The following is a 25522-nucleotide window of genomic DNA, read 5'->3' as shown; positions in this document are numbered from 1 at the left end:
TGCGCCATGTTCTATGAGCCTGAAAGCACGATCACAAGCCACGGGTAAGCAAAATGCAATTTTGGTAGGTGATGACGTTAATGATCAAGACTCGGGTCTCTGACGACAGAGCAGCGTGCCTTTGGGACGCCAGGGGTACGGAGCGAAGACATGGAGCGAGGGGGTTTTGAGCAAGTAAAAGTCCTGCTCTGGTTGGAGCTTCGCTCTGCTCGCCACAGAGAAATCGGTACCCCGGGGGTCCCAAGTTAAGCAACGGACGGCCGGACGTCTTTCAAACCGTCCGATGTGAGGAAGACGCTACGGCATATAAATCCCCACAAAAGCCAGGCGGCATTGACCAATGACAGGGCGTCCAGATGTCGTGATCAGCCTCCTTTTCAACACCACCATCCCAAAGAAACCGATGCACTGCGAACGACGCTGCGATTGCGTCTTCAGCCCCGGTCTGGCACCGTTCTTCGGCCATCATGGGTCCAGTCAATGTACCCTGGAGGGTGTACGGCCAATGCTGACCCGTTCTCTGCAGTCCTAGGTGTGGATGGTGTGCTCAATGCCCGGCGTCAAAGTCCAGCAGATGCGTTGACTTGCGGAATTACTAATGATTCTGGCTTGGTCATGATTTCCTCTGTGCCCCAGATTTGCAAGAGTTGAAATCGGAACCGCAAAGAACCCCAGACTCCTCCTCTTTCTTCTCGGATTCCACAAGATACCATAAATTCCAGCCCCAGTTCCATGCTTGTCCATCGAGCCCATCTTATCCCCGGATTCTCTTATAAGCCACTCTGCTCCCATTTTCCGAAGCGTGGTTTGCTTGGTCTTGTTTCCATATCCTGCGATTCTTGGCTCCGTGATCTATCGTACCGTCCATCAAGGTCGTCGTCGGTCGTTGTCCGAAAGTGGTCGTCTCACACATACACTGTCACCACTCATCCATCCACAACAGACACATCACCAAGCCTCATCCATCCATCCATCCATCCATCCATCTTCAACATGGCCTCCGAGCAAAACTCCCAGACCTCCACCAGGGCCTCGTCCCCCAAGCTTGACGGCAAGTTTGACGACAACGCCTCCGTCGACTCCGGCTTCGCTTCCGCCAACTCCTCCACCGCCAACCTTCCCTTGATTTCTCTCACCAAGCCTCATCTCGACCACCTAAACAAACAGCTCGAGAACATGGAGGCCCTGGACATCCTCCGCTTCTGCAAGATTCTCTTCCCCAACCTCTTCCAGACCACGGCCTTCGGCCTGACCGGCCTCGTCACGCTCGACATGCTCTCCAAGCTGGCCAAGGAGTCACCCGACGCGGCCCCCGTCGACCTGATCTTCCTCGACACGCTCTACCACTTCAAGGAAACTTATGCTCTTGTCGACCGCGTGCAGGAGCGCTACCCCAACATCCGGCTGCACGTCTTCAAGCCGGCCGACGTGTCCAACGTCGACGAGTTTGAGGCCCTCTACGGCGAGAAGTTGTACGAAACCTCCGAAGAACTATACGATTGGATCGCCAAGGTGGAGCCGCAGAACCGCGCCTACCAGGAACTCAAGGTGGCTGCCGTGTTCACAGGCCGCCGCCGCTCCCAGGGAGGTGCACGCGGCTCCATTCCCGTCATTGAGCTGGATGAGGAGCGTGGCATCGTCAAGATCAACCCGCTCGTCAACTGGAGCTTCCAGCAGGTCAAGGCCTACATTGATGAGCACCAAGTGCCTTACAACGAGCTGCTCGATAAGGGGTACAAGTCCATTGGTGATTGGCACTCGACTAGCCCCGTCGCCGCGGGCGAGGACGAGCGTGCTGGGCGCTGGAAGGGCAAGAACAAGACGGAGTGCGGAATCCACAACAAGCAGAGCAGGTATGCCCAGTTTCTGGCGGAGAACGCGAGGAAGCAGGCAAAGGGTGCTGCTCCGGTCGAGACGGTTCAGGCTTGAAAGAAGAAAAGGAGGTAAAAGATAATTAGGGGGGTGGCTGGATGGGAGGATGGGCTTCGTATCTCTCGTTGACGTGGGAGACTTTTGGGCCTCGATTGGCATCTGTTGATCAAGGCGTCGTCTTTTTTTTCTTATTTTCTTCTTTTTTTTCATGTTCGCCCTTGGGTGCGTTGATGGATGATCACTTCATTGTGAGTGGAAAACATTCAAGTATTTGTTAGCATTGTGGCGTTTCAAAATGGGCATTCGGGCAGGCGTTTGTGGGCAGGGGGACAATATATACATCAGCGACTCCTGAAAGTAGTCGGCCGCACTGAGTTGCATTAGGTACGATCGTCCTGGAATTTAGAGACAAATAGCATCGTTATAGACACATTTTTGCTCATGTTCGCGTGAAGTTGATCAGTAGTGTACTTGCAAGTGTCCGTGTACCTGATTGACGTTAACAAACATGCGGCTATTTTGATGTTGTGTTAGTCATGTGCTCTAGAGCGCCACTGCATCTCTGATTCGTAGGTCGCACCCGTTCAAGGCAAGGTTTATCATCACAGCGAAGACCACCCGTGACACTGCTAGCCTTGGCGGTGAACCTCTGCTTTAGCAGCACACCCTTCAACGTGATCATGAATCGACATACCACAATGAAAATTGAAGAGGGTGCGGAATGTAAGCCAGACAGGCAGGCAACCGATGCTGTCGACAAACAACAAATTTGCACAATATCATATGAAAAACAGCCTCGCTTCTTTCTTGAGCATATATGCCAAAAGTACCTAAGAGTGACATCTTCAATCTCAAGTCGGGCCAAGTCGAGCCTACAGCCACCTTTGTTTGCTCTGAAGCACGCAAAGCTTTTGTTCACATTCTTCCCCAAAACAGAATTATCAAAAATGACAATCCACTACACGATTCCCGGGAGAGTGACACCTTTTTCAAATAACCAAAACCCCCTTTGAGTCACTATCGCACGGAGCTCAGCTCGTTAGCCAATTTCCCCCGAAACCGGTCAACGTCAAATTCCTTGTCTACTCTAAGGCCGCCCTACTCTTGCTTTGGCGGTTCAACGACTTGCTGGACCGATTCCGGTTCTGATTCTTTTAGAACACTGTCACCATCAGCACTGAGTGCAGTGGAAGCAGGGACGTCTTCCTTTTGTTCCTGCTCTTGTTGTTTAGCCGCTTCCTGACTTTCCGCTGGGGTGCCTGCGGTAGCCTCTTTCGGCTTTTCTTCGTCTCTGGCAGTAGTAGCAGGGGGAGAAGGAGAAGGAGGAGGAGGAGGAGCAGCAGCATCGGCAATGGCAGTGACATCGACAGTAGCCTCAGTACCGACTTTGTCCGACTCGGCAGTATTACCTCCATCTTCTACCGCAGCTCCCTGTGTCTCCGGCTCTGACAATGGCTTTTCTTCGCCAGCCTTGGTGTCTTTCTGATTGTCCACTCCACCGTTGCTCTCTTGTTTGGTAGTGGCACCCGCAGCCGCACCTGTACCGGCACCGCTGGCGGCACTACCGGCGCGACTCACTTCCTCTTGACGGTCTAGTTCCCTTTCCAGGCTACCGAGCAAGTTAAGCCCGTCGTCTTCATCCTCTGTCGTAGCAGTGGGGAGCAGGGCCGGGGAGTCTGGCGGTTGGAGCACGGGCTCTGCTATCGTGGGTACAGCATCGTCTGAAGGTTGCTCCTGAAGTACATCGACTTCTTCCACCGGGGCGTCTGCGGGAACGGACGAGGAGTCTATCAGTGCCGATGCTGTTTCTGTGGCCGTGGTTATCATTTCTGTTGTTGTACCTGCCGTAGTGGATGTGGTCGACGTGAAAATGGAGGTTGGAGCGTCTGGCCGCAACCCTGGCAAGTCTAGTGCAGCCCCAAGATCCTCGACTTTAGCCTCGGCAGATGGAGTCGATTCTGCGGGCTGTTGCTGCTCAGAGTTGGTGTCGACATCCATTGCGATGGTTCCAGTTGTAACATCCACTGCGTCAGCTACCGGCTGCTCGGCCTCTACCACCACTTCGGAAAGGAAGGCAGCACCGACAGAATTGTCTTGTGTGTCAAACTCCTTCGCCGCAGCCGGAACTTCGGTCTTGACGTCGTCTACAGTCGTAGACGGGAAGAAAGATCCCTCGACCCCTGGCACATCTGACCTGGACTCTGGAGGCTCTGTTGGCGATCGGATCATTACATTCTTCAGTGGACTCCCTTCAAGTCTCATTGACGCAAGTGATCCGAGCGTTGGCGGGGCGAGGCTGCTGCCAAGGCGTGACCTGGCAGCAGTATCTTCCTCATTACCGGCATCTCTTTCTTCTGACTCTTCAGTTGAGCTGGGGCGAATAACTTCCGATGCTCCTGCATCGCCCATCTCCTGGTCTTGGTCCTGACTGATGCTGGTATCAACACCAGGGGTATCGCCCTCAGCCATGCTTTCGTCGGCATCGCCTTCTTCTTCCCCTTCGTCGCCATCGTCGCCCTCATCATCATCGGAAGGAATCTGTGAGGAATCGGCCATCTCGCTATCCTGGTTCGCACTGTCACCGGTTTCTTCGATTTTGATTCCCTATGCCGTACTGTCAGCTTTGCTGGCGCGAGTGTGATATACGTTAGGGAAACACTTACGTTTACTGGAGTGCCCTCGATCTTGACCTCTGCATCACCGGCCTCCACACTAGTCGGCTCTGGCCGCGTTGTTGTTGGGAGTGGCAGCTTACCCTTCTTGCGACCTCGACCAGGGCCCTTAGCCTTCCGCTTTGGCGGAGGAGGCCTTCTCCTGACTGGTGCAGGCGGCGCAGCCTGAGCCGCAACCTCAGCCGCAGCGACTGGTGCCGGCACCACCGTTGTTGATATGATCTCGCCATCAACTTGTTGTCCCTCGGCCAAAGTGATCGTCTGCTCGTAGGGGTTGCCGGCGGCGTCAATACGCCGGACGGTTGCTCTGGTAACCGTCGGTCCCTGGGCTATCTGTACCAGCCTCGACTTTGGTGGTAATGTGACCGTGTTCTTATGGCGCTTGGCCAGGTGTGATTCAGCAGGCCCTTCGATGTTACGTGGTGTTTGCTTCCACATCTTCACGGTGAACCCTTCAGCAGCCGCATCGCTTTCCTTCTTGTCGCCCTTGATGTTGTCGATGTCGACGTTTTCATCGTCGTCGTCGGTCGGAGCGGGTCTCTTATAGAGTCGGCCAGAGCGAGCGGCGCGCAGGAGCTCCTGGCTGTGGGTTGGGAGCAGCTTAGTTTCCTTGGGCATGCCAAAGGGCAGCTCGACGTCCCAAATATCGTTTTTCTGCGTAGCCTCTGCAGGTTGGGGAGGTGTTACATTGACCCATTCCTGTCTCCATTGGCGTACAGGTAGACCCTCGAAGTCGTCGTGTTCCGGGAAACCGCTGCGAGCGCCACGCCGAGTCTGGGCTGCTGATCGATGGTACTAGAGTTGCGCAAACACAACCGCATAGTCAGAAGTAGTTCAGTTGTGACAGCAAGCAGGAACTCGAGGCGGGATTAAGGCGAGCAAACTCACGGTGGGCGCCATTGAAAGTGTGAGAAGGTCTGTCTACTGAGATACCGAACCTCTAGCTGTTCTTTCTCATGCCCAGGCAGATAAGGACGAAACGCCAAACAAGTGTAACACCGCTGTGCCGATATCCAAAACACCAATAGCTCTATCCAAGAGGGAGGTACGTAGATGTATACTGGGGACCGCAGAACAGATGGTCGAATATGTCTCGGTCTAATCTTGAATAGAGGTGGAGCAACGTCGGTGGGTGAGTGCAGGTCAGCGGTCCAGGGACTGCTTCTAAGTGCTGCTTGTTCTGCCGCTGTACTGTGTTGGAACCTGAATAGAAGGATGGATGATGATGAACAATAACGATGGATCGGCTGAAAGCGACTAGATGCCGGACTACGTAACGATATGGTGCAAACTATAGGTAGGTAGGTATGTGATAGAGAAAGAGAAGAGTAAGGGGAACCCGTACTGATGCAGAGGTAGCTTCCACAAGAAATCGATCCTATGCCGCCAGCTAAGAATGTTGTCAATGGAAGGATGGAAGTCGACAAGGTGCGGGATGTTGCGCGTCGCATTCAAGTCGCGGCGGCCAACCTGACACTCTCCGACAGCCTTCGATTGACTGCAGTGGCTCGTCCTGCAGTGGTCAGTCAGTGGTCGCGCGCACTGGTCGCACTGACCATGCCAATGGGACATGAATTCTCGGTAAAGCAATTTACCTTCTTAAGGCAGCCCCCACTGCCAAACCGATCTCGGATATGCAAGGAACGAGTCGATCTAGTTGCGACAAGGATTCGCAGGTTCTGACGGTGATCCGGAAAGCCGGTTATCATGGCACGACACAACCAAGACATAATCTATACCCAAGGGACCGTTCATAATTGTGCCGAATCACTGGAATTTGATATGGTAACTGATTTAAGTTAATTATCCTCTGCTATCAGAGAAGCCCCGTCGACCACCACCTTTGGACTTGTTGGCCTGCTAAATCAAAGCTGGTATTGGTATCCCGTCATCATTCCTGCAACCTCGAACAGGTGTACTCTTCGCCAACCCTTCACTCATAGTATTAAACATAGCCTTTTCTTCCCGTGTCATTCGTGCAAAGCGACTACTAAACAGGGATTTTCGTCTGCAGCCATTTAGTCCCAGCTGAGGTTCAGTTCGTTAGCAAGACAGCTCTTCTCAAATCTGCTTCTCAAGATTATAACTTACCCAGTATCCTTCTGCCTGAGCTTACCTCCTTCTTTGTCCTTACCCTGCGACTTGTTAGATCACCTCTGATCTACTCCACGGAACGGTTCAGGAAGACTTACCGAGAGCCCGCCCTCAACGACCAAGCGGTCCTGTTGGTAAAACTGGCTAATGACTGTTTGGCGCTATTCCAATGTCAACTTCTCTGTATTCTCCAAGTCGCGTCTCAGCTCGAGTGCCCGGCATACCTTGAGCATCTGAAGATTCTGTAACCCTTTCTGCACAAGTTCCTGCACCTGTCTAGGATCCTCCACGTTCTTGTTTTCCCTGAAAGCGTCTCTTGTGCGGCGCTTGGCGTATTCTCTGAAGTTGTAAGAGGAAAACTGATTTCCCTGGCGCAAAAGCTGACGATACTGTTGGTTCAAAGCAACGATGTTAGCGTTTGCGTTGTTCTAGCCCAAATACCGTTTACGATCCAGGGAAAGAAGTGCGCAGAAAGGCATGCTACATACCAGCGACAGAACTTTGCCGGCTGACTCGCCAGTCCTTGCGACGGTAGACATATCGATCAACTTCCTTTCCCGTTTCCCTCTTTTGGCCTCTGTGCTGCTTGGTGCGTACGATTTGGTATGCTCGTGCCTCGTGGAGAAACTCGTGAGTGTGGTAGGAAAAAGGTGCTGTAGAAGTCAAGGCGCCGGCGAATATGGCTCGTCGATCAGTCGTGATGATGCGTTTGCCTTCGTCAGCGTACGGCGAAAGCTCGGACGTCCGCATTTCAGATGTGGTTCGGCGACCTTGGCGCGAGTACTGGGTGGGTGGCTCGGATATGTACATACACTATGCGTAAGCATGACCGAGATCTACGGGTACTCAGCATCTTGATAAATGTATTCATTCATGTCTGTGGCATATGATGGCTTACAACGTCCTCTTCCTTCCTCTCGCCCGTTCAGTCACTTCTCGTTCACTAACCCTTCCGCTTCCGGACCTTTGTCCATCACTGCCATTTCCCAATTCATGGTTCCCGTTACAATTTTTATAATGACTGTTCGGCCCCGAGTCTTGCGCCACTGCATATTCGAATTGTTCTTTCCGGTTTCAAATGCCTCCTTGCACTCAATCAAATAGCCACAGCAAGAAGCATACTGAACACGCCGAGCACAATGCCTCTTTTTCTCAATCAAAGCACCCCGAATAAACTCAGTTCCAAGTGTTTCCATCGTGTCACCAAAAAAAAAAAAAAATGGAAGAAAAAAAATAAAAAATTCTACAGCTTCGTCACGGGCTCTCATAACCGAGCAGTCGAGCAACCAGCATCGGACTGTTCATCTTCGGTTATCCTCACAACCGCTCAGCTATCTCTCGGAGCCCTAGAGATCGGAAAGGATACGGGCGTTGAGTTCTTTCATCAAGACGAAGTTCTCAGGATTCAGCGAATGACCGGAGGCCCTTATATAAGGAGAGCCCTCCTGTACGCTGACCGGCAAAGGCATAGCCGGATCGCTTGCCTGAGCCAGTTGTCTTCTGGAGGCACCCTGCCCACCGCGAGGGATGCCCGACCAGATACAGCTTGATTTGATACTCAAGGACGCGCGCACCGGGAAGAATCCAAGATCTTAGTTGACGGGTGTTGAATGGTTAGTTTTCGAACATTATCACGTCATGCCGTGGGAAATTCACTGCTTCTGACATCAAATACACTTTATAAAGTTCATGCAAGATCGGCCATCAAATCGCGGCAAGGAGACACGGCTTTTCCGGCATATCGCGTGTCAAACCTGACGTCTTCGTGAGGCTGGAGTCCTTGGGGATCACAAGATGAACCGCATATCGGGCAGGTTGGGCTCTGCTTCAACCAGATGGGCTGCCTGATGGAAGACAACCACCAAGAAGCCTGCATGACGGCCTCGCGGTGGTCGGGGTTTAAGCAAAGCTTCTAATGGTCTACCTCCATGGTTTCCACCAGAGAAATGGCTTGATACGGCTGGGTCGCTGTACCAAAGGAATATCGACATCGGGAACTGGAAGGGTTGACATGACTGATGATGCAACCCCGGACTCCATCTTGGGTCTCGCTTTAGCTGAGCCTGCCATCGAGATCCAAAGGTCATGTTCTGGTCTCCGCGTTAACCAGCAAAACAACTTCAACCAGGATGCCTCAAACAGTCGGAGCAAGCCCAGAAAGCCCAGAAACGTGTTGAACAACTTGTCGTAACTGTATTCATACACCTTCTCGCAGCATTACAGCTCTGAATACCCTCCGTTTTGCCTGGTTGCGGGTCAGAATCAGCGGGAGCAATTGTGTACCGTGAGCAAGTAGGGGTTGCAACCGGACAAGATTACCTCGCTCTAACAGCGATAGCGGCCCTCCGATCCGAATGTGAGCCTGTATACATACTACATCACGCAGAATGTTGAAGTCACCGAACGCAAGTCATGAAGAGTTGGTTCCGAGAAATGGCCGAGCAAAATTGCCATGATGTGCTCAGTAATGCAAGGAATAAGCTCCCACAAACTTTTGGCCGCTTTTCCGTTCGCTTCACAATTTGATGGACACAAAAGGGAAAGCAGTCAGCTTCACGTCAAGCCCAGGGCCGTATATATGATTGTGATCCTTGGCAGGACTACGCCAGGTGGATGACACCGGGCCTTGTACCTCCGCGAACCTAAAAGATAACGCTGGAGGTCCACAGGGCGTCGTTCTAAAGCCGGTTGGTTCCGATAGTCTCGATGTTTCTTGCAGCAATGTTCCAAAAAGCTTGGCTTCGTCCTGCCGTTCTGTTGCGTCGGCAGCGCTCCTCCCCCCTCCCCCCACGTTTATATAATGACAAGGAGCATTTGGAGGGGTCAATTCCCCACAATGGGGCCGCTATTGACTTAATCTGCTAGATTCGTACCACTTGCAGAAAGAAGTCAAAGAAGGGAGCTTGAATCGTCATGGGGCCGGGCCATGTTCACCTCGGATCGCTTGCGTAAACATCACCAACTCGAGCACGGAAGTGCCCAGGCCTTTATTACTCGCGCCAGCCGCTAGTTAGATTTCGAATCCCTGACGAGTATAACGATTCCTATCCGAAAGGCTGGGAGACTCGTGGCTGCCGTTCACTGGCATTCCCCTTCGTATCATGACGTCGAGCATCGCACATGGTCCCTTCTCGATGTCGTCCCGCGACATTCTCTCCCTAGCCGCCCGAGCCTGCCAAGAGATCTGTTAGGGGCGTGGACGACTGCCGGCCCTTTGCATAGCAAGTATAGCTGATTGGCGTCTCTCCTAACGTCGTGAGACTACGCACTTCGGGTTCCTACGCTAACCCCGTCCACTCTGTTGTTGCGGTGTTACCGTACGCCTGTGAATCGGGGCAATGCATAGAATGGAGACGTGGTACGTACAGGATCGAACAGCCAAGCTCCCAGGCCGTGCGCTGATGGGCCCAAGAGCTTGTTATCTGGGAATGGCACGATCTCCGAAATGTCGTGGAGACCAGCCACGAAGGCCCCCCTGGGGGCAAATGGGGAAGGGAATATCAAGCGAAAAAGAGGGATGGAGCCATAAAACATAAGAGAAAGTAGAGGAAGCGGAAATACGGTCCGCTTAGCAAGTGGCCTACCATCAAGCAGCAATGTTTGATGTTTCAGAAGCTGAGCCCTGGGTTCAGGCCGTATGGTGGAGCTTCCCTTTTGCGTGGTCCAACTACCACCCCGCAGCATCTTGCGTTTGTTGTACACCAATCCTTTTGGACTTTTCCACCCGTCATCGTTTTTGCCCCTGAGAGCATGGCAGCCAGGCGTACGGTCCTCTCCAATGGTCCCTCGGGACTGGCCTGCCCGTGGGCTGAGCACCGCTGGGCCTCTTGGACAATACATCCTTGCCCTGTTGATCCACGATAGGATCTCCCTCATTCCATGTGCTCCGATTTATCCGGCTAGTTCTCCTTGGAATGGGGCGAAGCGAACCCGATGTTACAATTCGTTGCAGGGCCCCGTGCTCTGGGAGGGCTTGAATCCACATCCCGCCAGTCCGGTTGGATTTCCGGACAAGAGAAATTGGGACAAGTGAAGTGTCAAGGTGTGTGAAATCACACTCCCACTTTGCCCAGGCTGGGGCTCTCTTTTGTCGGCCCAGGACAGTCCGATTGTGGTTGCTCGTCGTACGGGATTCTTTCCGTATATGCGTGTTCGACCGCCGAGTTGTCCTCGTTGCATCCGCCACTGCTCCAGGGGGGAAAAGAGAATTTTGTTCGGTCTTACTCCGCTTGGGCTGAGGCAGAGGGAGCAGATTGCCGCCGAGGAACATATCTGTCGTTTGTTGGATGGAACAGCGTCATGCCCTCTTGGTTTCTGCAGACACCAAGCCGGCGTTGCTCTTTAAATCTTTTTTTCCCCTGCGGTCTGGTCGCGAAGGTCCATCTCTAATTTATTTTTATTTTTTATTCTGGGTACGCGCGGCGATCCACGTACCGTTTCCATCCCTCGGCTGGTTGTGGAGTTTTTGTGGTTCATCACTTAAACTGTCGTTCATCCAATTCCCGAAAGGGCAATCTCAACGGACGAGAGAATCAGCGACTCGCCAGACCATTCCACGCGAGCGGCTCTATTGATCACAGACCTGAATAACGATCGCTTTCGTAACATCCAGTGAGTGTGTCAAGCGCTGCCTTTCTTTTCACCATTGCACTCTTTACTTACCACCTCTTCTGCGAACAGCCAACTACGTACCTGACACAGGGCGCCTGTCATTTCAAGCCCCTTTCGCTCTTTACCCCTTACTCTCATTCACTTTACGTCATTTCGCATTCCAAGTCATTTGTCAGATTTGGATTCTACACACCGGCAGTTACAGACTGTGCCCGCCAGTTCGCCTTTGGTTTTTTCGTTACCGCCGTCACGGGCCCGCGGGGAATTGTTCCCCGGAAACAAGGTCTTTCTTTGGTGGTGGATGAAGTTAAACAGTACCGAACGATAAACGATTCAACGGTTACCCTTCCCGTCGCCTTCTAGTCACCCCAGCGACAAACTATTGTCACCAGCTGCCAGCAAATCATACGTTGCCCGTTGCGCAAAAGAGACGGCAAAGCAACCTTTCCAACAGGTTCTTCGGTTAGATAAAAGGGCCCTCCGCCGCGACAATTACCAGCAAGTTTGCGGTGTTTGCCCTGGTCGATCAGCTTAGGCTCGCCAGCACAGCCCATCATCAACCAACAGGGGAAAATCGTCAGTTGGCAACCTACAATACAAAGTTCTGGGGTTTACCTAGGCGGCACGGGATTCGGTCAGAGGTCACACGGGTATTATCAGGCAAAGAAGATCCAAAGTTGATCTTCGTTATCCTTCAGAGGCCCAGCGCAGCGCCGCACAAACGACAAGCAAGCGCCTCTACCCCCGATACTTACAAGTGAATAGTCAGGGACCAAGACAGACCAAGAGTTTGTTTGCTTCATCCCCCTGAACCCAGCCCAACGGGCGGCTTGGGCGCTTCACTTGGCCATTTCGAGATTCTTGTCTCGGGAGAACGTTCTATCTCGGTTTTGCCCGAGCATGATACGATTATACACTAGCTGGCATCTCATTCGATAATATTCACGAATCTGGATCACCGCACACTCTCTTTCAGCGAATCGACACATTGAGCGCGAAGACTACTGGCACAAGCTCCTCCTAGCTTTCTACCCGCATTCTCTACCCTCGTTTAAGGATCTTACCAACCACCGGACCACGTCGTACCCTCAAACATTACAACATCGCAAATGGATCTTATCCAGCGGCGCAGGCTCGCTGCACTCGACTTCAACAACCCAGGCGATCACTTCACACCAGCAATGCAAATACGAAACGAAGATATGGCAGCAACACATACATTACCCGAAAGGGCGGCGAATCCCACCATCGCCCCCTTCAACACAGGACTCAGCGGAGTCAACCAACCTATGAACCTCTTGTTTAGGGATACACTCTGGCTCAGTATGGGGGCGGTTGCTGTCGTGGTACTGGGAGTCAGAATCATAGAGCTATCATGGGCGAAGCTACGGTTACTTTCAGCCATGTCTATCCCAGGCGATAGGCAACACTTTTGGAAAGTGAAGCAATGGAGCTGGATGCCGGGTGTCAAGAGGAATCTCATCTATGCCCCCTTATGGAACAAACGCCACAACCGCGAAATCCGACTCTCGAGCGCCATGAACATGGGTACTCTACCCTCGAGGCTTCACAGCGTCCTTCTTCTCCTTTATCTGGCCAGCAACCTAGCGTACATGTTCATCCTCAACTGGGGCAACGAGAACAAGTACTCGTTCTTGGCCGAACTTCGCGGACGGTCGGGCACTCTTGCTATGGTCAATATGGTTCCGCTCATCATCCTCGCCGGCCGAAACAACCCGCTTATTGGTCTCCTACAAGTTAGCTTCGACACATATAATCTTCTTCATCGATGGATGGGCCGTGTCGTGGTCTTTGAGGTGCTCCTTCACTTGATTGCATGGGCCATCGTCCAGGTAGCCGACAATGGCTGGGCTGGCGTCAAAGAGAAGACATTCAATGACCGCTTCATCGGCTCTGGAATGGTCGGTACAGCCGCCATGGTCGCCATTCTGATCCTGTCTCTGTCACCTGTGCGCCACGCCTTTTACGAGACCTTCCTCAACACGCACATCATCCTCGCCTTTGTCTCCTTCGCTGCGACGTGGGTCCACTGCGTCACCGCGACCCTCCCGGGCGGACTTCCCCAGCTCCCCTGGATCATCGGTATCTTCTGCGTCTGGATCGCCGACCGGTTCGCACGCATGTTTCGACTCGCCTACTGCAACTGGTCACGCGCTCGCGGAATCACCACTGCCTTCGTCGAGCCCATGCCCGGCGAGACCTGCCGCGTGACCCTCAGCCTCCCGCGCTACGTCGACATCCAGCCGGGCACCCACGCCTACCTCCGCTTCAGCGGCATCCGCTCGTGGGAGAACCACCCGTTCTCCATCGCCTGGGTCGATCACACCACCGAGGACGAACTGCTTCCCATCACCGAGAAGGACATTGGCGCAGCCGCAAGTCCTTCCTCCCGTCTCAGCATTAAAAAACCCGTCGCCACCTCTGTCTCCTTCGTCATCGGCGCCCACTCGGGCTTCACCCGCATGCTGTACAACCATGCCGTAGCCGGCACTGCCGACCGCCGAAAGCCAGGCATCACGATCCGCGCCGCGTTCGAAGGGCCCTACGCGGGCCACCACTCGCTCGACAGCTACGGCACGGCCGTCCTCTTTTGCGGCGCCACGGGCATCACGCACCAGATCTCGTACCTGCGCCACCTGGTCGAGGGGTACGCGGACGGCACGGTCGCCACGCGGCGTGTGGTGCTGATCTGGATTGTGCGCGACTTTGAGTCTCTCGAGTGGATCAGGCCGTGGATGGACGCGATCCTGAGGCTGCCAAGACGAAAAGAGATCCTGCACATCAAACTGTTCGTGACGAGGCCGAAGAACCCAAGGGAGATGGCGAGCGCGTCGCGATCAGTGCAGATGTTCCCTGGTCGGCCCAACATACCGATGTTGATGGCTAAGGAGGTACATGAGCAGCAGGGGGCCATGTGCGTGACGGTGTGCGGACCGGGTGGGTTGGCGGATGATGTGAGGCATGCGGTGAGGAATTGTCAGAGGGAGAGGGGGACGGTGATTGATTTTGTGGAGGAAAGTTTTACTTGGTAATCTCCATCCTTTTCAAGTTCTGGGTTTGGGAGAAGGCATCCTTTTCTCTCTCTTTTTTTGTTTGTTAGGGGCATCTATCTTTTCTATGCTTTTCTTATTTTCCTAGCTGGCTGCTTGCAGGCTACCTGACCACCACCTTCTGACCTACCTAGCATGGCGATAAACCTCTCGATCTCCTCAGAAAGAAGCGAATTCTTTATCTTCTTTTTGTTGGCTTTCAATATCAGGTGTGAACAAGGCAAATTAGAAGGAATGGCCTCTTTGTACATATCGATTCGCGCCTGCTGTAAATACCTACGTAGCATCTATGATGATAGTTACAACTACCTTCTCATATCTGTGATGAATCTGTGCGCTATTTACCTTGTGGTTGTACTGTCTGTAGACGATGCTCTAATAACATGGGTTTCCGCTCAGAACGTACTCATGAAGGTAGAGAAGAGGAACAAGGCGTTCCCAGCCCTGACGCGTATCTTGACGTTCACGAGTGGGATGTACTCAACGATATCGGATGATCAGACCACAAAGCGAGGCACGCGAAGTCAAGCTTCATGAGTCACAACTAGAACTTGGTGTTGAGTACGAGCGAGCAGAGTAGTCATATTCCAGAAGAACATAGCAGACGTGAACATCCATACGGATGAGGCAACACTATCCTGGTAAGGAACTTGAAGATATGACATCAGGCTGCCTTTGGTGTTGATCCGGGATTAGATCTGAAGTCCGAGGTTTGTGGCTTGTGATTAATGGGTACTTTCGTAGCTATTGACGAGAATGACCTTATCTATCATGGTGTGTGTCTTTTTGACCAGTCGAATCACCGGTTTCAGAGATGTGAAGCACTCCCGGTGAGAGTTTTGGAAAGGCTTATTTCTTTCACATGACTTCTTTTTTTGTCACTTGTAGATGACAGGGCGCGAGACACCTTGCTGGCGCCGCACAACATTGGATTGGCATGACGCATGGCTTCTGACGACGTTACAGCGGATATGCACTAACTTCCACGCTAGGGGCCAACCCCGAGAGAATAGGAGATGTTTCTTTGCATGATCTTTTCTTCTCTGATGAATCCGTGCTTCAGAAAGAAAAAGGGTGACTGCGAAGGCCTGTCGAAATTCGGTTTCCAACGGGTTAGAAGTAAACATTCCAGGCAATCGCATGATCCCCCCCCCGGCAACGAGAAGTCCGATCATCGGTGACGATACATGTGGCGGAGAAGGGAGTGGGGCTTTTGGGATGTTTCCCCTGTTATTATTAGTCCAAATTGGGAGCGGCCTGTCCCTTGTCCAACCATTGCGCAAGCCGTCCAGCCCGGGATCTCCGTCGTTGATGGCGTCAAGGTTCAGGTCGGGATGGCGTATGCAGTGGTATGCCAGCGCCGGACCCCCGAATCGGAGGACTGGTCGTCCACATGGAAGTTCTCGAAGTAAACACAGCTTTCTCGGGCCCGGGAGGCCGGACGAGCAACTAGTGTACAGTAGTATGTGCAGTGGAGAGGCGGCCTTAGAACGGCTTTGGCTGTCCAATTGACGTGTTGTCCCTGGAAAAGTTTGCTAGAGATTCATAGCGAACGAGCCAATCCTGGGTGGCCAATTCATTATTGTCGTGCATGTACGGCAGAGGGAAGAGGCTCCCCTCACAGAGAAGATCGACGGGCACTCACCCATATTATAGGAGGGATGACTGAGTTATGAGTGACTGACAATTATTTAGTGGCCCGCCGTTGGGCTTGCACCAACAGTTAGCAGCTAACTGAAGCCGTCCTTTATGTCGTCTGTGCCATCTGTATTGACGATAGCAGACAGCAAGGCGTTATGGAAAAAGATGCCAACACCCAAAACCAGAACCAGTGGCGATGAACATGCACAGCATACCCGCGGAACACTACATGGAAGAGTCAGCTTGGACATTTGCCCGACATTCAAGACGACAACCAGTGTTTGAAGTGGGCGAAAAAGGGTTGTAGTCCTCCCGGGAGAGTGGGGCAACCCAGATCCCCCGTCTCGTGGTTGTTGGAGTTGAAGCTTGGCCCCGCGAAGATCTCCCCAGCAAGGCCCATCACGCCCCGTTACCGGAAACGCGCCGGCTGCTCTTTCAAGACGAGAACCAGGTGGAATGACTCAGAAGACTTTCACGAGTTCGGGCGCCGAGTTGGTATAATACCGGGCAACGTATCATCTTTCGTCAGTCAGATTCTGGGGAAGTGTCTTCGTTCCCGCTCTGAACTAACCAGTCGTACTTTGCAATTGGGGATTTGCCTTGGGATCTTGCATACCTTCACCCCACTTTCCGTCTTTCTTTTTCCCGAAGCACGTCAGTCACAACGTCGGGCACTCTTTGATCTTTCCCATCTTCTGTCCAAATTGCGTTGCCTAGTCACCCAACTTGTACCGTGTTCAAGATGCCGATGTAAGCACAACATACTACGTCGAGTCCACCTTGGTGACCTCCGTGTCACGGCGCACACAGGTTTTAACATACAGCGTGTCTCAGGCTCAAGGACCCCTCCACCAAATACAAGCCGTTCCCTCCCCTGAACCTCCCGGACCGGCAATGGCCCAACAAGACTATCGTCAAGGCCCCGCGCTGGCTGGCCACCGACCTTCGCGATGGTAACCAGAGTTTGGTTGACCCCATGGTATGCGTGCCGCCTCTCCTGCCTACCTGCGACCTGTGTCTTGTCACCGAGCTTAGCTAACCCTCCCCTCAGAACGGCGACCAGAAGTGGAGATACTTCCAGATGCTCACCGAGTTGGGCTACAAGGAGATTGAGGTTTCCTTTCCTTCCGCCTCGCAAACCGATTACGACTTTACCAGACGCCTTATCGAGACTCCCGGTGCCGTTCCCGACGATGTTTGGCTGCAAGTTCTGTCGCCCTGCAGAGAAGATCTCATCCGCCGCACAGTTCAGTCCCTCAAGGGAGCCAAGAAGGCCATCATCCACATCTACTTGGCTACCAGCGAATGCTTCAGGAGAATTGTTTTCGGTTTCACAGAGGACGAGAGCGTCGAATTGGCCAGCAAGTGCGCAGCTCTGGTCAAGTCTTTGACCAAGGACGACCCCGAGATGGCCGGCACAGAGTGGGCGTTTGAGTTCAGCCCCGAGACCTTCTCCGATACCAGCCCCGAGTTCGCAGTGCGCATTTGCGAAGCGGTAAAGGCCGCCTGGGAGCCCACAGTGGAAAACCCCATCATCTTCAACCTCCCCGCAACAGTGGAGATGGCCACTCCCAACATCTACGCCGACCAGGTGGAGTACTTTGCTCGCAACATTACCGAGCGCGAGAAGGTGTGCATATCGCTCCACCCCCACAACGACCGCGGTTGTGCGGTTGCCGCTGCCGAGCTGGCCCAGATGGCTGGAGCCGATCGAGTGGAAGGATGCCTGTTTGGAAACGGAGAGCGTACCGGCAATGTTGACTTGGTTACCCTGGCCCTCAACCTCTACACCCAGGGTGTCTCGCCCAACATTGACTTCTCCGACCTCGGCAAGGTGATCAAGACCGTGGAGGAGTGCAACAAGATTGAGGTACACCCTCGTGCACCTTACGGCGGTTCTCTCGTCGTGTGCGCTTTCAGCGGATCTCATCAAGACGCCATCAAGAAGGGCTTCTCCCTGCGCGAAAAGGAGGGCAAGGAGTACACCGATTATTGGCAGGTACCCTACCTTCCCCTTGACCCTAAGGATATTGGACGTGATTACCAGGCTGTTATCCGCGTCAATTCTCAGAGTGGTAAGGGCGGCACTGCCTGGATTATCCAGCAGCACCTCCACCTTGACATGCCCCGTGGCCTACAGGTTGCCTTCAGCAAGGTCGTTCAGAGGATCGCCGACGAGAAGGGCCGCGAGCTTCTTCCCACCGAGATTACCGATTTGTTCAAGAAAACATATTACCTCGAGGAGAACCCGCGCTTCAACATTGTCGACTACTCGATCAACCCCGACCGATCCAGCTCGCCGGCGCCGCCCGCTCCGGGCAAGACCCAGGACACCAAGAACCTTGGACGTGTGTTCGAGGGTGTCATTTCTATCGAGGGTCACGAATACAACCTCAGAGGCCGCGGCAACGGACCTATTTCATCTTTGGCCAACGCCCTTAAGAGCGTTGGCGTGGATCTGGATGTCCAGGACTACAAGGAGCACGCCGTCGGCCGTGGCCGTGATGTCAAGGCTGCTACCTACATAGAATGTACGGCAGCCGGACAAACCGAGAAGGTCTGGGGTGTTGGCATTCACGCCGATGTTGTACAGAGCTCTCTGATTGCTCTTCTCAGCGCGGCGAGCAACGTAAGTTCACCTACCGTCAACCCCTTGATGCTTGGTTTCGAGAATAATTACTGACTCCTCTTTCGCTACAGTTCGTTGGAAGCCGCGTCGGCAGCCCGATCATTCCCAAGCCTGTTGCCGACAAGGAAGTCAGCGGTGACGTGAACCTCAGCGTACCCAACGGCGCCAATGGCAAGAGCATCATCCAGGCCCTCGAGTCCCAAGCGGACGAGATGTGAGTTTGTTGGCTTTTACAAGTAATGAAATGGAATGAAGCATTTGCATAAGGGTTGGTGAACGGTGGTTCTGGATGGGCTGGGAAAAAGTCACAGTTTCTGCGATAACCAAAATTCCCAACCAGGGGATTTTGACTGTTTACTGTTACCAACGACATTTAAATGAGGGGTTTGTTTTCGCGCATTTGTTCACAGATACCTAACCTACTTGGACGCGTTTGAGTTTCTTTGGGACAATCTAATGGGTCCACGTTTTCATAAGCCTTAGAAAAAGGGGGCTTGGGGTCATGCTTACACCCAAAAATGAAAACATCTGATGACCGTAACCGGGACTACAAGAGATGTCAAAGCAACAGATTGCGTACACACACACATCCAGAATACAGGACAACTGCTACGGCAACTGACAGTGCAGTACCATACGAAGATGAACCCGGCCTGCCTGGGCCCGAGAATGAAAGATATCAAAATCAGATGCTTCATGCTATTCTGGTACTCAGCTCATGCATTCTTTGTCTGCTGCTTCCATACTAGCAAAACTTCGACAACATTGCCTCTCATCTCTCCCACCTTGTTGCACGGCCTTTCGGGTGAAACACCGGGGAAGGAGGGGGTCTGCTATTGAGTAAGGATAGGCCATGGACGAGATATGCATCCAGAACACGCTTATGGAAGGGAGGCAAAATAGTCTGTTATGCACTTTATAAAACAGTAACGGTAATGGAGGCCGAGTGTTTTCTGTCTTAGTGTAGGCCCTGGAAACCCAACCAAATAGCCGTTGGCTGTCCCTTATTAAGTGCAGGTATTTATCTTGGTGGGAAGACTTATACGGACGACACAGCAATCCCCGAGGGATGCTGGAGAGGGAGCTTGATCGTGAATCTGTGGTACCTTCTTATAATCGCTAGGTAGGTAGGTATTAACTGGTACGACAAGGAGCGTTCTTTATCTAACAGTTTAGAAGTGGTCACTACATCCACAACGCTTTCTGTTGACGGGTGTTCTGGAAGAAAAGGGATGGGGGCTTCTTGGATTTCAGAGACCCCCTACATATTAGGGAGGGAAGTCACTGCTAGCCTAGGCAGCCAATGCCGATGAGAGCCCCATCTCCTTTTGCCTGTTAGCATGGAAGTCTGGCTTGTCTGGCAGCCGGCCAGGCAGGCAGGGACCTTTGAACAAGCGCCAGGGAAGCAACATTATACGTAGGTAGGTACTTCAGTTGTAACTAAGAGAGACCACAATCTGGGCGGGGAGGGGGTGTGCGTCATAGAGGATAGGTCTCTCAACCTTGGTCCGCAGGTAACTGTTGTTGGTAAGTTTCTGTAGAGTTGGTGGTAACGCCTAAGAAAAGATACAGTGCACATCTGGAAGCGGATAGAAACGTCACTTCTCTCACCCTCCCTTTTCCACGACCCCCCGGCCTTCAGCCCTCCACTTCAAATGCGGCACCTGGACCCCCGTTCAACGTCTAGCAGCCCTGCGGTTGCCGGGTAGGGTGTAGTTGCTAGTAGTGAAGCACTGAGCCTTGGGCGTCGTGGGAGCCTGGCCACCTCAGTTGTGTTCTTGGAGACATCCATCATAGGTACCTAGGTACACCATGTGCCATCTTTTACTTCCACTTCACATGAAAGGACAGATGTTCTTTATCCTAAAACTTTGTTCAATTGCCCGTGGGCAAAGCGTCTTCTTGAAGTGTTTGCAGAGGTTTTGCATTTCATTGTCCCTTCTTCCCAAGTCGTTTCCTGCAGTGAGACGTCTAATTCCTTCTTTCCCGAGAAACACGGAGCGAGCCGTTTGGTGCAGGCGAGCATTCCCGTCGACCTTTCAGGCCTGGTCAGCAAAAGTTTAGCGAAGAAACCGCACGAGCCAGGCGACGAAGGTAACACCAAACACAGCACTAGGTACTGGGATACGTTACAGGCTCCCGTCCCTCCCAACAACAACAGGCAACAACACCCCCCCCCCCCCCCCCCCCAGCCGGACAGCATCGAAACTGAAAGCATACACAACCCACCCACCTGCACCTTCACCAGCACGGCGAAGCATCAGCACCTGCGATTGTTGACAAAATTTTCGAGCAAAACAAGACCCGCAGTTCGGCGTCAGCACTGCACTGTGTCTGGATTCTCCTCTCTCCTTCCACTTGCAGGCGAACGCTCGGAACAGCGACAAACCCCTCGCATCGCCATCCCCCATCCATCCCTCTCTATCCCCATCGCAATCGTCTCCAGACGGACCGCATCGATACCATCCATCCACCAACCGCCATCACCTGGCATCCAGATCCCACCCACGGCTCTGCATCTGCGCCTCGCCTCTGCGGTTCGATCTGATCTCACCGAAAGCAAATCGAGTCTTGCCCCGATTAAGATTCAAGGTTGCTGTGGACCGTGAACCTTGGACTCCCGCCCCCCGCTTGTTCCACGCAGCAAAACTTTAGTTGCATCAAGCCCAGGCCGACTTTCTCTCCCTTTCGGAAACCCCCCCCCTCCCTCTTCTCCCACTACCACCGCCAACCCGCTTCGTTTGCTGGAGAGAGACCCGTTCTTCCTCCGAACCAGGCATCCAAACCGCAACCATGGAGGGCTCTTCAGATATCAACACCGTCCTCACCAACTCGCTGAGTCCTGGTCAGTATATATTCGACATCCTCACCCATGCCCCGACCCTCCTGCCTTTTGGCAGCCGCTCTCGCCATGATGAATCGCGTCAGCTCGTCCAAGCCGTGACGCACATGCTGACTCCTTGTCTCTAGACGCGACCCTGCGACATGCTGCCGAACAGCAGCTCAGCCAAGCCGCTCAGACAAACTTCGTATGGCCTCCTCCCCTCGTTGCTCCTGTGTCGCGTCCCCACAGCAAGGCCTTCATAAACGCTAACTTGGCTGTTTCTTAGTCTCAATACCTCGTGACACTTGTCCAAGAGTTGGCAAATGAGAGCGCCCAGAGCCACATCCGAGCGGCGGCCGGTATCGCCCTCAAGAACGCCTTCAGTGCTCGCGAGTTCGCTAGGCAAGCAGAGCTCCAAGCAAAATGGCTTCAGCAGACAGACCAAGACACAAAGACACGGGTGAAACAGCTCACCCTCGAGACCCTCGCCTCCAGCAGTACCCAGGCAAGCCAGGCCTCGGCGCAGGTTATCGCGGCTATCGCTACCATCGAGTTACCACGAAACGAGTGGCCAGACCTTATGCACGCCCTGGTCAAGAATGTTAGCGAGGGAAGCGAGCACCAGAAGCAGGCCTCTCTGACCACCATCGGCTTCATCTGCGAGAGTCAAGATGTCGATCTACGAAACAGCCTGGTTCAACATTCCAATGCCATCCTCACAGCTGTTGTCCAAGGTGCTCGTAAGGAGGAGCCCAACCGCGAAGTTCGACTTGCCGCCATTACCGCCCTCGGCGACTCTCTTGAGTTTGTCGGTAACAACTTTAAGCATGAGGGCGAGCGCAACTACATTATGCAGGTTATTTGCGAGGCGACACAGGCCGAGGACTCTCGGATACAGCAGGGTGCTTATGGTTGCCTCAACCGCATCATGGCCCTCTACTACGAGAACATGCGCTTCTACATGGAAAAGGCTTTGTTTGGTCTCACCATCCTGGGCATGAAGAGCGATGACGAGGATGTGGCCAAGCTTGCAGTTGAGTTCTGGAGTACCGTTTGCGAAGAGGAGATTGCTATCGAAGATGACAATGCTCAGGTACGTTTCACTGCCACCTTGGTTGAGCAAGAATCCCACTAACAACAGCTGCAGGTTGAGAGCTCGGAGCAGATGCGCCCCTTCTACAACTTCGCCCGCGTTGCTACACTCGAAGTGGTCCCTGTGCTCCTACAGCTCCTCACCAAGCAAGATGAGGATGCGGCTGATGACGAGTACAACATTTCGCGTGCCGCGTACCAGTGTCTCCAACTCTATTCTCAGGCTGTTGGTGCGGCAATCATCCAGCCAGTCATCCAGTTCGTTGAAGCCAACCTTCGCGCTGACGACTGGCACCTCCGTGATGCCGCTGTTTCTGCTTTCGGTGCCATGATGGACGGCCCCGAGGAGAAGTTGCTTGAGCCTATCGTCAAGTCTGGCATGCAGCCCTTGATCGGCATGATGGAGGACCCCTCTTTACATGTTCGTGACTCGACCGCATACGCTCTTGGCAGAATTACAGAAACTTGCTCGGAAGTGATCGATCCTGCTGTTCACCTTGACCCCTTGATCACCTCCCTGTTCAACGGCCTCATGAGCAGCCCCAGAATGGCCGCGTCCTGCTGCTGGGCTTTGATGAACCTCGCGGAGCGTTTTGGCGGCGAATATGGTGCCGCGCAAAACCCCATTACTCCTCACTTCAACCAGTGCGTGACCAACTTGCTCGCCGTGACGGCGAAGCTTGACGGTGACGCTACAGTTCGCACCGCTGCCTACGAGGTTCTTAACGTGTTTGTGCAGAATGCTGCCAACGACAGTCTCCCTGCTGTTGCATCCCTCTCGGATGTTATCCTTCAACGTTTGGAGGAAACACTGCCCCTGCAATCCCAAGTTGTCAGCGTTGAAGACAAGATCACTCTCGAGGATATGCAGACCAGTCTCTGCACCGTGCTCCAGGCAATCATTCAGCGCCTGGACAAGGAGATCACTCCCCAAGGCGACCGCATCATGCAGGTTCTGCTTCAGCTCTTGAACACTATTAATGGCAAGTCGGCTGTTCCTGAAGGTGTCTTCGCAGCCATCAGCGGCCTTGCGAACGCCATGGAGGAGGACTTTGCCAAGTACATGGACGCTTTTGCTCCCTTCCTGTACAATGCCCTGGCAAACCAGGAAGAGCCGAGTCTCTGCTCCATGGCTATCGGCCTGGTCAGCGATATCACTCGCTCCATGGGCGAACGCAGCCAGCCATACTGCGATCAGTTCATGAACTATCTCCTTAACAATCTTAGGAGCACTGCTCTTGCCAACCAGTTCAAGCCTGCAATCTTGCAGTGCTTCGGCGATATTGCTGGCGCTATTGGCGGTCACTTTGAGGCTTACCTCTCGGTTGTTGCTGTTGTCCTTCAGCAGGCTGCTACCGTTACCGCTTCCGCCGAGGGCTCTTATGAGATGTTCGACTATGTGATCTCTCTCCGTGAGGGTATTATGGACGCCTGGGGTGGCATCATTGGTGCCATGAAGGGCAGCGATAAGAGTAAGTTTCCTCGGTCTTAAGCGCGCTTTGCAGAGACTGACAAATGTCGTACAGCCAACGTTCTCGAGCCCTACGTTCAGTCGATCTTTGAGCTTCTTAACACTATTGCTCAGGATCCTAACCGCAGCGAAGCCCTTATGCGGGCCGCTATGGGTGTCATCGGGTAAGTTGGCATGATGTTGAGACAACACATTATAGAAACACTAACGATTATCTAGTGATCTTGCGGACGCATATCCCAACGGCCAGCTGGCCGAAGTCTTCCGTCAGGACTGGATCACCGCCATGATCAAGGAGACTCGGTCGAACCGCGAGTTCCAGCAGCGTACCATTGAGACTGCTCGGTGGGCGCGCGAGCAGGTCAAGCGTCAGATCAGCGGCACCCAGGGCATGATCCAGACATGAGGTTCACTCAGCCCTGAGGACAATCCCAAAGGTGCTCTCTCAGCTCGTCGGCCCTCAGGGCCACTAGCGTCACTTCAAGCACTTCACTCCCGTAGTCGCTTTGGAAGATGCATTATCCCATCACTACCCCCAAGCCCCTTAGCAGCAAATCCCTGACGAACGCGACACGATTCCACGACACTACACCCAATCCCTCCAGTAACACGATGCACAAATGATGTGATACAAGCCCCCTCGATGGTTTTGCACTAATTTATACATCATGTTCGTTTAAATGACACTTCACACAGCACCAACACACCTTTATATCCCTCGTCCCCCTTGCGCGCGGCTGCTAGCACTGGTTTGTTATTTGGTAACACGAATCCTGGGCGTTATTCGGGTCAGCGATAGAGAAGAAGGAGGAAAACGAGAGAAGAGATTTATCATGTACTGCGCGTCACCCTGTAGCACACGTTTCCCTTTGATATCCAAGGCAAAAGGAAGAAGGAAGTGCATCATAGGGCGATCCGACGCAGAACGCACAATCATGTAGAGACACACGAAGAAAGAAACCATTCCCTCAAAACAAACAATCCCTTGTTATGCATACTCCCACTCCCACTTATATTTTACTTACCTTTGTTCACACCACTTGTCCGAACTACCTACAACAACATGTAACATTTAACATTCAACAGGAGAAGGAAGTATGTCAAGGCACAGGCGGGAATATTGGACTTTCTCTCGGGGGATCATTCACATGTACCCTCACAGTCGTATATGGGTTGGCTACGGCAAGAACAAGGCTCTTGTTTGATGAAGCTAACACGATATGATATCAGAAGAAGTGTTCTTGTCTAGTAGAAACAGCGAAGCAGAAAAAAAAAAAAAGAAAAAAGAAAATAAAAAGACAGTTGCTAGGCTCAATGTAAACTATAACTTCCTCCCTAGGGCTGTTGAGTGTTGTCAAGTGATAGTGCCCGCTACCTGCACACTTTTATACATCAACTATACGGCACGCGACCAATCACGTGTAGCTCTTTTATGGCGGAAGTGCTACTTGTGATGCCTGCAGTTCAGTTCAGACAATCTTCAAACTGGTACTGAAGGTCCCACCTTATCCATTCTTTCGCAGGGCTGATTCTCAAGCCTCTTTA

General features: G+C 53.0%; 7 protein-coding genes across 7 annotated transcripts; 4 read left to right on the top strand and 3 right to left on the bottom strand.

The window, feature by feature from the left end:
* Positions 1–439: 439 nt before the first annotated feature.
* On the top strand, positions 440–2314 carry NCU02005 (phosphoadenosine phosphosulfate reductase). The gene has a single exon (XM_959777.3). It carries the CDS (start codon positions 733–735, stop codon positions 1927–1929), a length of 1197 nt encoding a protein of 398 aa, XP_964870.2. The 5' UTR covers positions 440–732; the 3' UTR covers positions 1930–2314.
* NCU02006 (hypothetical protein) lies at positions 2093–6026 on the bottom strand. Its single transcript, XM_959778.2, has 5 exons — positions 5433–6026; positions 4536–5339; positions 2567–4476; positions 2213–2506; positions 2093–2113 (listed from the first exon to the last, which is right to left on the bottom strand). The coding sequence occupies exons 1-3, from the start codon at positions 5442–5444 to the stop codon at positions 2971–2973; spliced, it is 2322 nt and encodes a 773-aa protein (XP_964871.1). The 5' UTR covers positions 5445–6026; the 3' UTR covers positions 2093–2113; positions 2213–2506; positions 2567–2970.
* A 278-nt stretch (positions 6027–6304) lies between these two features.
* On the bottom strand, positions 6305–7383 carry NCU02007 (iron-sulfur cluster biosynthesis protein Isd11). The gene is made up of 5 exons (XM_959779.3): positions 7127–7383; positions 6863–7027; positions 6737–6799; positions 6636–6679; positions 6305–6572 (listed from the first exon to the last, which is right to left on the bottom strand). The coding sequence occupies exons 1-5, from the start codon at positions 7175–7177 to the stop codon at positions 6563–6565; spliced, it is 333 nt and encodes a 110-aa protein (XP_964872.2). The 5' UTR covers positions 7178–7383; the 3' UTR covers positions 6305–6562.
* Positions 7384–7984: 601 nt separating this feature from the next.
* Positions 7985–8725, bottom strand: NCU02008 (hypothetical protein; the record flags this gene model as incomplete). The annotated part of the gene is made up of 2 exons (XM_959780.1): positions 7985–8229; positions 8563–8725. The coding sequence occupies 2 exons, from the start codon at positions 8723–8725 to the stop codon at positions 7985–7987; spliced, it is 408 nt and encodes a 135-aa protein (XP_964873.1).
* A 1745-nt stretch (positions 8726–10470) lies between these two features.
* NCU02009 (FreB) lies at positions 10471–14644 on the top strand. Its single transcript, XM_959781.3, has 2 exons — positions 10471–11249; positions 11319–14644. The coding sequence occupies exon 2, from the start codon at positions 12359–12361 to the stop codon at positions 14300–14302; it is 1944 nt and encodes a 647-aa protein (XP_964874.2). The 5' UTR covers positions 10471–11249; positions 11319–12358; the 3' UTR covers positions 14303–14644.
* A 1358-nt stretch (positions 14645–16002) lies between these two features.
* leu-4 (leucine-4) lies at positions 16003–19482 on the top strand. The gene is made up of 4 exons (XM_959782.3): positions 16003–16711; positions 16796–16940; positions 17013–18590; positions 18662–19482. The coding sequence occupies exons 1-4, from the start codon at positions 16704–16706 to the stop codon at positions 18806–18808; spliced, it is 1878 nt and encodes a 625-aa protein (XP_964875.1). The 5' UTR covers positions 16003–16703; the 3' UTR covers positions 18809–19482.
* A 1299-nt stretch (positions 19483–20781) lies between these two features.
* Positions 20782–25312, top strand: NCU02011 (importin subunit beta-1). Its single transcript, XM_959783.3, has 6 exons — positions 20782–21435; positions 21561–21619; positions 21701–22507; positions 22562–23978; positions 24033–24141; positions 24197–25312. Exons 1-6 carry the CDS (start codon positions 21384–21386, stop codon positions 24381–24383), a joined length of 2631 nt encoding a protein of 876 aa, XP_964876.1. The 5' UTR covers positions 20782–21383; the 3' UTR covers positions 24384–25312.
* Positions 25313–25522: the final 210 nt, after the last annotated feature.

The sequence above is a fragment of the Neurospora crassa genome, linkage group I, assembly GCF_000182925.2.
Source record: "Neurospora crassa OR74A linkage group I, whole genome shotgun sequence".
Classification (NCBI taxonomy): Eukaryota; Fungi; Ascomycota; class Sordariomycetes; order Sordariales; family Sordariaceae; genus Neurospora; species Neurospora crassa.
Note: the sequence above shows the minus strand (reverse complement) of the source record. Positions and strands in the feature narration are given on the sequence as shown.

Coding starts and splice junctions, on each gene's coding strand:
- NCU02005 (XM_959777.3), top strand. CDS start 733: ATGCTTGTCCATCGAGCCCATCTTATCCCCGGATTCTCTTATAAGCCA.
- NCU02006 (XM_959778.2), bottom strand. Junction 4,477..4,535: donor TCGAGGGCACTCCAGTAAAC/GTAAGTGTTTCC, acceptor AGTACGGCATAG/GGAATCAAAATCGAAGAAAC.
- NCU02007 (XM_959779.3), bottom strand. CDS start 7,177: ATGTCTACCGTCGCAAGGACTGGCGAGTCAGCCGGCAAAGTTCTGTCG. Junction 7,028..7,126: donor CCGGCAAAGTTCTGTCGCTG/GTATGTAGCATG, acceptor TTGAACCAACAG/TATCGTCAGCTTTTGCGCCA. Junction 6,800..6,862: donor AGAATCTTCAGATGCTCAAG/GTATGCCGGGCA, acceptor ACATTGGAATAG/CGCCAAACAGTCATTAGCCA.
- NCU02009 (XM_959781.3), top strand. CDS start 12,359: ATGGATCTTATCCAGCGGCGCAGGCTCGCTGCACTCGACTTCAACAAC.
- leu-4 (XM_959782.3), top strand. Junction 16,941..17,012: donor AGAGTTTGGTTGACCCCATG/GTATGCGTGCCG, acceptor CCCTCCCCTCAG/AACGGCGACCAGAAGTGGAG. Junction 18,591..18,661: donor TTCTCAGCGCGGCGAGCAAC/GTAAGTTCACCT, acceptor CTTTCGCTACAG/TTCGTTGGAAGCCGCGTCGG.
- NCU02011 (XM_959783.3), top strand. CDS start 21,384: ATGGAGGGCTCTTCAGATATCAACACCGTCCTCACCAACTCGCTGAGT. Junction 21,436..21,560: donor CACCAACTCGCTGAGTCCTG/GTCAGTATATAT, acceptor CCTTGTCTCTAG/ACGCGACCCTGCGACATGCT. Junction 22,508..22,561: donor TCGAAGATGACAATGCTCAG/GTACGTTTCACT, acceptor CAACAGCTGCAG/GTTGAGAGCTCGGAGCAGAT.